Raw genomic sequence first — 11,513 nt, 5'->3', positions numbered from 1 at the left:
CTCTAAAATATTTATTTATCTAATCAGCTTGATGGGCCGCCATAAACCCCGCACGTGCTCCCGAGCCGCTGGTCTGAATATAATTTTGGTGAAATTCTTCCAATAGTCCCTGTTCTTAGTGCTTGGTGTGGATTTAATTCCTCTATTCTAATTTAGGCCACATATATTTCATTGGAAATAGCTTTTGGAAAATGATTTAGGAAAATGGATTGATTTTCTAGTAAGTAGGTGATTCTATTTTTTATTTTAACAAATTTTCTTAAAATTATTTTTTAAAAGTTATTTTTAATTAAGCAAACATTATATAAATATATTTGTTAAAAATATTATATTAGCATTTCATTTTAACAATTAAAATTTATTTTATAATCAATATCTTATATAAATTTAATAATAAATAATATCTAAATAAAATTTAATTTATATAATTAAAATATTCATATTTTATATATTATAAAGCATTTAAATATTTATAAATTGTAATATATAATTATTATTGAAATATTAGTACAAATACTTTTCAATAATATAGTAATAATATTGCTTAATTTAAAATTGTCATTGTTATTATTAAAATAAAAATATTAAATTAAATAATTTATTAAATTAATACTTATTTATTTATTTTATTAAATATAAATAACTAAATATGTATGTTTAATAATATAAGAATTAATTATTGAAAGAATCAAATAATATTAAATAAATTTAATTAATTAATTAATTAATTTTTATATTATTAAAAGAATCAAATAAGATTAAATTTTAATACAATTCATATTTACGGTTTAAAAAATATTATTTATTATTTAAAATATTTAATATATTTACGGTTTCATAAAATTTTAAAATTTATTTTTTTGTATTTTCAATAAAATGTAAAAAAATAAAAACTCATTAAAACTTAAAAATAAAATAATTTAAAATATATAAAAAAATTAAAAAAATTAAAAAAAAGACTTATCTATGAGTTAGGTCAAGTCAAGTCATGGCCTGGGTCCAAACAAATTTTCAAGCTCAAGCCCATTTTTTACACGACCCAATTCATCCAATAAGCCTATTTCATTGTTTAAAAATTAATAAATATTATAAAAATGGTAAATTACACTTAATGTCACTAAACTATTAGTAAATTTATGTTTTGATCACTAAACTTCAAAAAGTTACAAAATGATCATTGAACTATTCGAAAGTTTTTATTTAAGTCTGTAACACCCCTAACCCGTACCCGTCGCCGGACTAGGGTCACGAGGCGTTACTGAACAAAAAAAAAATTCCAAACATTCACTTATTCATATAAGTCATACTCATAATTATATTAAGCATATAACTAATTAAATAATAAACATACTTTATTTATCATATTGCATTTACAAATCATACCTCAAAATTCAACCGAATCTATACCTTTCGAATAATCACATTTTCATTAACAAATATATATTCACATATGAAAACATGTATAAACATCATATAAATTACATTTTCTAAACTCATTATTCAAATATATTTTACTCAAACTAAAAACCTAAACCGAACAAATAATTATATCATGAAATCTATATATATATAGTGATCATTACATCAATCCACTTTCAAATTTACTAACATCAATTAACCATTTTAAAACATACCACATATATCACATACTTCATTCACATATAATTTATAACACATCAACTAAAAGTAAGCTCAAACCATATCCAATTATGAACGAATCTATCATGAAAATTAAGCCATTTTCGCATGGCTAAAGTTATACATATTCAAGGTCGAACAAAATACATATTAGCCTATACATGCCATAAGTTTGAAAATAGACTTTTAAAAGTACCGAAGGTTGGCGATAGCGTGGATGACTTTTCTGATGATCCCCGAGCTCGTAACTTACAACAAAATCTATAAAACAGAATAACAAAGACACACACAGAGTAAGCTAACTTAGCTTAATAAGTCATAAGCAATTTTAACATTAAAAATAATAATCAAACATTAAAAATTAACCAAATTAAAACATTGATGTTGTACATTATCTCGATCATATCATCTCTTTTATTTATTTCTAACTTATACTTTTACACAAAAGGGTTACCTTGGCCGAATGCCAACAATTCACATTTAGCATAATGTTATTCAACTTTTCATTCTCAAAATAACATTATCTCAAATATGTTTACATTCAAATATATATATATATATATACTCGTGAATCAAACTCAACTTTATAAGCCAACATCACTCATTTAGTCGATTATAGAGAATCAAAGATAATATCACAAATGTGCATACCTATATGGCCAAATATGCAAGATCAAATTTAACATCACCTAAGTACTTACTCATATGGCTGAATATACAAATTCAAATATAATATCACTTTTGTGCATACCTTCATGGTCAAATATTCAAGATTCAATATAACGTCACATATGTACATACCTATGTGGCCGAATAAATACAAGATCATTTAGCTCAATTTACTTGATCAATTTCCACATCAACTCGTAATCTTATAAGCATAGGCTTGAAAATAAATCACCGGTATAAAACCTGCTAGGCATAAGCCTGAATCACACACCGGCACAAGGCCTGCTAGACTCAAAGTCTGATATTATTCACCGGCAATAACCTGCTAGGCATAAAGCCCGATTACATTCACCAACATAAAGCTTGCTAGGCTGAAAGCCCGAATATCCCTATTATAATGCTGTCTCGGACACAATTCATATAACAAAAACTCCATATATTCCATATAGATCATACAAACTTTTAAATGATATAACTCTGTCGAATTAAACTCAAATATAATATTTCTATGCTCAAACACATTCGACTAGCTCTTTTATGAATCAATAGATTCCAAACAGCATATTAAACTAAGTTATAAAAAAAATGATATTTAATTGCTTAAAGACTTACCTCGGACTATGAAAAATCGGTACGGATCGGCTAGTCAACAACTTTACTTTTTCCCCGATCTAAATCCGATTTTCTCTTTTCTTGATCTAAATTAATATAAATTAAATTTATCAAATCAAATATTCAACCAAATTCATCCAAAAACACACAAATGGGCAAATTTCAATTTTACCCCTGATATTTCACATTTTTCACAATTGAGTCCCTATTACATAAAACACAAAATATGCAAAATCTCACAACAACATTGTTAGGCCGAATATTCCTTATTCTCATACTAGTCCATTTATTTCATTTATTTCACATTTTAGTCCCTCAATTTATTATTTTCACAATTTAGTCCTAATTACTCAAAATCATTAAAAACTCCAATACAAAACATGATAATCTAAAACATATTTTTAATATCTCATCATCAAACATCTCAAAACACAAATATTCATCAATGGCATAACTTAAAACATTCATCAAAATCAGAATTTCTAGCATGGGTCTTGTAGATAACTTAACAACGATCTCAAAAACGTAAAAATTATCAAAAACCGAGCTAATTACATACCTTGATTGAGCTTAATAAGTTGCCGAACCCTTAAAGCTTTCTTTTCTTTCTTATTTTCTTTAGTTTCGGCAATAATAAAGAACATGCATGGTTGTTTTTAATTTATGTTATAATATATACATATTATTACTTATATTATAACTTTAATATTATTATAATATTTTTTCCACCCACTAACTAGTGACCGAATGTGTCCATGCCAATTTCAATGGTATAATTGCATTATAAGTACTCCACATTAAAAGAACAAAGCAATTAGGCACTTTAACAATTAGCATGCAAATTTTACATTTTATGCAATTAAGCCCTTTTATTAAATCGGCCACTCAAACAACAAAATTAAAACACGAAAGTTTCACATATATAAATTCACACATGGTAAGCATAGAAAATAATTTTAAAATATTTTTCTAACTCGGATTCATGGTCCCGAAACCACCGTTCCGATTAGGGTCTAAATTAGGCTGTTACAAAGTCACTGGGCTATAACTTTTTTTTTTTTTTAAAAGTTTGGCTAGCAAGCTCCAATCAATAATTCAATGATTAGTACAATGGATCAGTATCCATTGATGAATAGAAGAACATACCTTAGATCTAAGTCGATTTAAAGGTTAGTGTAAGAGATCTGAGAAGAAAGCTATTTGATTTTGATTTGCAAATTTATGACATTCAAAGACACTTCATGAAAAAAATTGAACTATAAAAAAGAAGAGAAATGAGAGCTTTCTATTGGTGCAAGCAATGTGAAACAGAGAAAGCTATACAACAATGATTTTAAATAACCTGCTGACTTAAAAGAAAACTTTCAAATAGCTTAATAACCATTTTGTAACATTTCGAAGTTAAGTGGCCAAAGCTAAACTTACTAATAATTTAGTGATATTGGATGTAGTTTACCCTTATATTAATTATATGGTTTACAATTAAATTTAAATTTAAAAATATTTTTGTTATTTAAATTGAATTCGGGTTGGTTTGGCCCGAAACATAACAAACCTTTTCTAAACTCGACCTAAGTTTGGTCGGGTCGGGCGGGCTATTGGGCGCATCGACGAATTTATTAATTTACTCTATGAATGGTAATAAGGTTTCTCCAAAATTTGAGCTATTTGTTTAATCCATATTAAATCAAACTTAAATGTTTTTATTTTATTTTATTTTTTAATCAAATTAATTATATATCAAAAATATTAAGTATATAAAATATTAGTATAAAATAATTTTACATTGATGATACAAACTCTGAATCTATTCAGATTATTTAAAATTTATTTACTTCATGAATTATAAATAAATAAATTTTAATTATTTTTATATATAAAAGAATTTGAATTAAATAATAATACAAATTATCTATTTGAATTAAATTTAAATATATTGTATAAAATTTTTGTTAAAAATACACTATATGAAAATTTCAAGATTTAATTTATTGCATTTGTATTTTACCAAAATAAGATTTTTTATTTAAAATTCTTTTAATATAGTATATTTTGAATATAAAAATTTGTATTAAATTTAGTTTGAACATATTCATAGTTTTTATCATTATTTAATAATTATTTTATTCTAATATTTTATATAATTTATAATTAAATTTACAGGAATATATTATTGATAATAATTAATATGATTGAAATAAAAAAAAAGCTTAATTTACTTTTATCTAATATGGATCGAACGAATAATTAAAAGTTTAGAGAGGCATTATTACAATTCATAGAGTAAATTAATAGGCATGTCCATGATTGGGCAACCTTGATCCGATTTGGGTTGGGCTTGGAGAAAGTTTATGTCCTGAGCCGGGTCAAATTCAATTTAAATAATTAAAATAGTTTTAAAATTGAATTTAATTATAAAATACATAAATTATTAATATAAAATATATTATATATATATTTAAATTTTGAATAGTGAAATGGACCTTTTGGGTGGATATGGCTGAAAACGAGTCCAGGTTCGAAATTCTTTTTGGACTTTGGCCACGGCTTGGCATAGATAAGTTTAAGAAAATAATATATAATTTTTTAAAATTTTGGATATTTTTAATTTAAAGAGTTTCTAATTTTTCACAAATTTTATATTTTATTGAAAATATAAAAATAATTTTTTAAATTATTTATGTACTTTTAAAGAGTAAGGACCAAATTGACACAAAATTGTAAATAAAGAGGGCTAAAAGAGTTATTTTACCTTTTTTTAACACCATTGTAGTGGGAATTGTATTTTATTTTTAAACACATTTTTATATTCTAAATACATAATTTTTACATGCATATGCATTCGATAAATTTCTAATATCTATAATTTTAGTGTAAATATATAACAAAATGATACCTACAATATGATAAAAGGTAAAATAATAACTATAAAAGTCCAGACAAAAGCGGAGTGAAAAAAGCATTTACCACCATTGTCTTGCTTTTTTTCAACAGAAAACTCTTTATTTAAAATGTATCAACATGAAATCAGTGAAAAGGCTTCTACTTATAACTGGCCAAAATCTAATGTCCTAACTATATATTTCATCCAATAAAAATAATATTTGATACATGTATTTATTTCATCCAATAAATTCTATTACAAATATATACATGTTAAATTCACATCTATACATAATCAAAATAACATTTCTTAAATAATGGAACGTGCGTTTTTAAGTTAATAATAACAACATATATGTAATATATATGAAATTAAAATAAAATATTAAATACAAATTTTAAATAGAAATACATCTGATTGAAGATAGTAAATATAGTCTAATTACTTTCAAGCTTATATTGTGATTTTTCTATGACACATTAAAATATTATAATTTATTTTATCTATTAATTATTTCTCCAACCCAATTAGCATTTAACTTGTGACATTTGCTTAATTAGGGGCTAAAAAATTTGTAAAGGTATAACAACTTGAGTGAATTTTTTTTTGAAAAATAGTAAAAATTATATGAAAATTAAAATAAAATTTTCTCTAAAATGGTAAAGTAGATGTTTTGAGTTTTTTAATTAATTCTATTAAAAATATATTTTAATAATTTCTCCAACAAAATTAATTTGCGATTAACTGACACTAAGTTGATAGAGATAATCGGAATCCAAACAAGATAAACAATAAAAAGAACATACAGTTAAAACGAAAGTCAGCCATATCTATATATAGCATAAGCAAACTACCAAGACAGTTACCGTCTCTCTCGCTGTTCCCCTGCATTAAAATCTCTGTCTTTTTCACTTATTTCTTTCTCTTGCAAACACTTTTTCCCATATTTTCTCTTCTTTGTTCACATTCCTTCAATTCCCAGAATCTTTATATCTTCTTTCAGGTACATAATCTCTCAATCTCTCCTTCTCTCCCTTTCTTTCTTCTACGTATATCTTTCTTCCCCTGTTTTAAGATTTCAGGTTGCTTTTACAAATAAACTTCCAGTTAAGTTTTTATAACCCCACGTAAAAAGTAAGACTTTCTTATGCAGTTTATAACAACAAATTCATTTCTACTGTATTTACCTCTCAAAAGCTTTTCTTAGAACCGTTGATACTTCATATTATCTTTTAGCTGCCTCTTGTTGGTGACTGTATCATTAACAAGATAGCCTAGATGATGCCGGAAAATCAAAGGCATCCGACGGGACAGGAACAAAGTCCAGCTTTGATCCAAAACTCAGGTATGCTGTAATATTCAAGTGTATATGTTTCTCATGGAACCAAATGGCTGAAATTACCAATCTTGAGGGATCTGTTTTTGTTAAGGCCAAGGCAAGTTTGAAGAAATCATCATATACAATGAACTAAGGAAACAATTGAAGCATGTTTCCCTAGCTCTGTTTAAAGAACTAATCCGGCGTTTCGCATGGCGCAAAATCGACTGGAGAAAGTTGTTTCTTGCCGGTGCAGTTATGTCAATAGCTGGGATAATACTCCCAACCTTTTTACTTGCTTATCACCGGAACAGCCGGTCCGAATCTCCGAATGGTACCATGCATTTTAGCAAGAACTTGACAGAGGCAAGGTTGGATAAATCTCAGCTGGTTACAAGTGCTCCCTTTGTTTCACTGAATTCATCTATCGAAGCTAAAGAAAGCGCTAGAGTTCTTCGTATGAGGCAAAACAGGAGGAAAACGATTGATGTACTAAAGGTTGTACATCCTCCCCCTCGTAGATCGGTGCCCCGTCACTTACAGGTGAAGATCTTAGAGCTGTTTTATAAAAGTATGATCAACAGATGGTATTGATAATCTAAACTATAGTGTCATGACTTCTGATTCAGAGATACCTTCAGTCATTATCATCTCATGAGGCTCTTCTTTATGCTAAAAGGGAAATCGAGCATGCACCATTAGTCGGGAACGTAGGCAATGACTCTTATCTGTACGCTCCGGTATTTCGAAATATTTCGATTTTCAAAAGGTATGGTACATTCATTTCATAACAGCAACTGTGTTCTTATGGTAATAATGTATAGAAATTCAAATTTCTTGTCTTAAACTATTAGGAGCTACGAGTTGATGGAGATGATACTTAAAGTCTATATTTACCGTGATGGAAAGAAGCCCATTTTTCATCAACCTCGTTTAAATGGTATTTATGCTTCTGAAGGATGGTTTATGAAGTTAATGGAGGCAAACAGGGAATTTGTTACAAAAGAACCAGAAAGGGCTCATTTATTTTATCTGCCATATAGTTCACGCCAGCTAGAGTTGGCACTTTATGTCCGGAACTCGCATAATCTCAGACCACTTTCAAAGTTCCTAAGGGACTATGTGAACATGATAGCCTCAAAGTATCCCTTTTGGAACCGTACACATGGATCTGATCATTTTCTTGTTGCTTGCCATGATTGGGTACAGTTGTCTGCTTTCTTCTTCAATCATCTACTGAACATGGTCATTGTTTGGGCAGTCGGAGCGCCTGCAAAACAAAGAACCGAGCCCCAGCTGTGGTGCTCCGTTCTTTGTTTTGCAGACAGTGACCACCTTTACTGGACCTCAACAAACAGATCATTTTTATATATGTACATGCATGTGGAACTTCAAAATCTCCTCTAACCTGCATCTTAACCATTAGCAGGGTCCTTTCATAACCACGGAGCATGTGGAACTAAAAGATAACGCCATAAAAGCTCTATGCAATGCTGACCTGAAAGAGAATTTCGTTGCTGGAAAGGATGTTTCTTTACCAGAAACTGCCATAAGAATTGCCAGTAAACCTCTTAGAAATATCGGTGGTGGGATCCGAGTTTCGCAGCGCCCGATCCTTCCTTTCTTTGCTGGAAAAATGCATGGAAGGGTCCGTCCCAAACTTCTCAAGCATTGGCTAAACAAAGATGCAGACATGAGAATCTATGGTCCTTTATCGCGTCGAGTTTCTAAAAGCATGAGTTATGTTCGGCATATGAAATCGAGTAAATATTGTATATGCCCTATGGGATATGAAGTGAACAGCCCTCGGATTGTGGAGGCTATATATTACGAGTGCGTGCCAGTGATTATTGCAGACAACTTTGTCCTACCTTTAAGTGAAGTCCTAGAGTGGAATGCATTTTCTGTGACTGTGGCTGAAATCGATATTCCGAAACTAAAGGAAATTCTCTTGGCTATTCCATTGAAAAGGTACCTGCAAATGTTAATGAATGTGAAGATGGTGCAGAAGCATTTTCTATGGAATCCAAATCCAATGAGATATGATCTGTTCCACATGATACTCCATTCTATATGGTATAACAGGCTGAACCAAATCCAAATTCCTCAGTCCTAGCTAGCTTTGATAAATTGGAACATTTTGCAACAAAGATGGATAGCTCCAAAGGGCCAAAACTAGTGACTAAGCAGAAGGCATCAGCTGACACTATTTGAAGGCTTTTATTGCCTAAGGAGCTGGTCCCATCACCCATGTTCAGATATCAGTGTTTGGAGCTGGATACAGTAAGGCAGATGCTATGCCAGAATGTGTATTGTTGATACAGAGTGTATATGACATGATATGAATATACCAACATGTTAAAATTTGTAAAACACAAATTATCAATAACTGTATAAATAGAAATATCTTCGACTCAATCATGACATAAATAAAGTTCAAACACCACATAAATATGTGAATTTCAGTAGCTAAGTACCTCGACCAATTATATTTGACGTTGACCTTTTAAAACCCTTTTGGTCTCAAAATTCTTGGAGCAAATCAACTGAAAATTGATTCAAGAAATCTACTCACCAATAATTGTTGTTTTTTTCTTCGCTTCAAAAGTTAGGCCAAGAAACATTTGGTTATAGCCTAGAAATTTAGACTCAGAACATCTCTTTATTTATTTATCCAAGGAAACATGTTAATTACAAACTTATTATACCATTGCTAATGGATCCTGTTGATCATCAAGTTCAAGGAACTTATTCACCCAATCCAAACTAAAGCAACCTTCCGTTGTGAAGTCAAAGAATTCGTCCACATCAATGCTGAATTCAGAGTTTTCAATTTCATCACTTCCTTTTACTACCTCTTCTTCTTCCATCTGGACAGTTTCCCATGCTTTGTGAGGCACAATTTGTTCCGAGGAGGAAGTTTGTTCTGTTCTGACATCATGGTTTATTATTTTCTTGCTCAAATGGGAATTCCAGTAGTTCTTAATTTCATTGTCTGTTCGCCCTGGAAGTCTCCCAGCAATCAAAGACCACCTGTTCCCCAGCAGTTTATGAAGCCTAATAATTAAGTCCTCTTCTTCATCTGATATGTTGCCTCTCTTAATGTTAGGTCTCAAGTAGTTCAACCATCTCAACCTGCAACTCTTGCCGCATCGATTCAAACCTATACATCAAAACAAAATAACCCGTTAATTCCAATGCTCCAAAAAATGGAGTTTCTCTTCAACAGAAAGTAAATTACCTGATTTAATGGCGATTGTTTTCCATCTCTTTGCGCCATGAATCTCAATATATTTAGCCAATCTTCTATCTTCCTCAGCTGTCCAAGAACCTTTGTTAAAAACCCTTTTGCTCACTCCATCCTTCTTTGGAGCCATTATTAGCCAACAGTGAGAAGAGGCAAAGAGTGAGAAGGGAAGACAGAGATGATTAGTGAGAAACAAGGGAAGGGAAGTGAATGAGTATAAAAACATGGAGAGAGTTTGGCGGTTAATGAAGCAGAGAATTGAATGGTCAGTGAGTGAGTCCTAGATATCTACCCTTCTTGGCAAGCCTAACATATACGCTCTCAACTACCAGTTCTGTTTGGACTTTGTCAACGTGGCAGTACCAACCCTTGTGGAATTTTTAGTTTGTTTTATTCTCTGATTCATTCTGAAAAAGAAAACAAAAAGAGTTATGGTAAAATAAGTTGGATTCACTTGGTAAAGCTGACCGATGTTTCAGTTTTGGACAGGCCGGACCAAAACCCAATTCTCAACAACTACATGCAAATACAATTTTGGTTAAAATTAATAGGTTGGGCCGGGCTAAAGCTTAGTTTCAATTTTTTTAAAGTTCAGGCCCGTTTTAGACCCAGCCGGCTCAAAAGCTGTTTTATTATTAAAAAATAAATAAAATATTTGTTGGGGATTGACTTGATTAAGTAACGAGCAAGTAAAAAAAAATAACGGAAGAAATTAAGAAATTAAATATACAAATTTAACGTGAAAAAACCCTCTAAAGAGGATAAAAAACCACTGGCAAAGATAATTTTACTATAATGACAAACGAACAAAGAGTACAAAAGATGGAGATAAAAACTAAATCACGAAACTCGAAAATAAAGAACCCTCAAAACGTAAATACAAAATTCTCCAAATGTGTTATGAGTTCTAATATTTTAATGGGTTTTTCTAAGGTTGTAAAGGAGCCTATTTATAGGCTAAATTCATAGGTTAAATAATAAAATAATCTAAATTAATTAGAGTTCGATTGAAATAAATAAACAGAGTTTAACTAGGAGAATATCTCTCAAATTTAATTGAAATATGAGACATACTTAACAAATATCCACATTGACTCATATTTCTACAATGCCATCTTTGTTAAAGTCCACCACAGGCCTATCTT

The 11,513-nt window shown here is 29.8% G+C and overlaps 2 protein-coding genes across 2 annotated transcripts; one reads left to right on the top strand and one right to left on the bottom strand.

Annotated features, from left to right (window-relative positions):
* The first annotated feature begins 6,537 nt into the window (after positions 1-6,537).
* On the top strand, positions 6,538-9,623 carry LOC107934080 (probable glycosyltransferase At5g03795). The gene is made up of 5 exons (XM_041074847.1): positions 6,538-7,148; positions 7,234-7,664; positions 7,751-7,890; positions 7,976-8,324; positions 8,551-9,623. Exons 1-5 carry the CDS (start codon positions 7,082-7,084, stop codon positions 9,235-9,237), a joined length of 1,674 nt encoding a protein of 557 aa, XP_040930781.1. The 5' UTR covers positions 6,538-7,081; the 3' UTR covers positions 9,238-9,623.
* Positions 9,624-9,763: 140 nt separating this feature from the next.
* On the bottom strand, positions 9,764-10,649 carry LOC107934060 (transcription factor WER). The gene is made up of 2 exons (XM_016866407.2): positions 10,363-10,649; positions 9,764-10,284 (listed from the first exon to the last, which is right to left on the bottom strand). Exons 1-2 carry the CDS (start codon positions 10,592-10,594, stop codon positions 9,824-9,826), a joined length of 693 nt encoding a protein of 230 aa, XP_016721896.2. The 5' UTR covers positions 10,595-10,649; the 3' UTR covers positions 9,764-9,823.
* Positions 10,650-11,513: the final 864 nt, after the last annotated feature.

Source organism: Gossypium hirsutum, chromosome A08, assembly GCF_007990345.1.
Source record: "Gossypium hirsutum isolate 1008001.06 chromosome A08, Gossypium_hirsutum_v2.1, whole genome shotgun sequence".
Taxonomy (NCBI): Eukaryota; Viridiplantae; Streptophyta; class Magnoliopsida; order Malvales; family Malvaceae; genus Gossypium; species Gossypium hirsutum.
This window is presented reverse-complemented; position numbering and strand designations above follow the sequence as displayed.

What these genes read in the sequence shown, in the direction of transcription:
- LOC107934080 (XM_041074847.1), top strand. Translation starts at nt 7,082, where the DNA reads ATGATGCCGGAAAATCAAAGGCATCCGACGGGACAGGAACAAAGTCCA. An exon ending in AGCTTTGATCCAAAACTCAG is followed by an intron (nt 7,149 to 7,233) that starts GTATGCTGTAAT and finishes GTTTTTGTTAAG; the next exon opens with GCCAAGGCAAGTTTGAAGAA. An exon ending in CGGTGCCCCGTCACTTACAG is followed by an intron (nt 7,665 to 7,750) that starts GTGAAGATCTTA and finishes CTTCTGATTCAG; the next exon opens with AGATACCTTCAGTCATTATC.
- LOC107934060 (XM_016866407.2), bottom strand. Translation starts at nt 10,594, where the DNA reads ATGTTTTTATACTCATTCACTTCCCTTCCCTTGTTTCTCACTAATCAT. An exon ending in AACAATCGCCATTAAATCAG is followed by an intron (nt 10,285 to 10,362) that starts GTAATTTACTTT and finishes TTTGATGTATAG; the next exon opens with GTTTGAATCGATGCGGCAAG.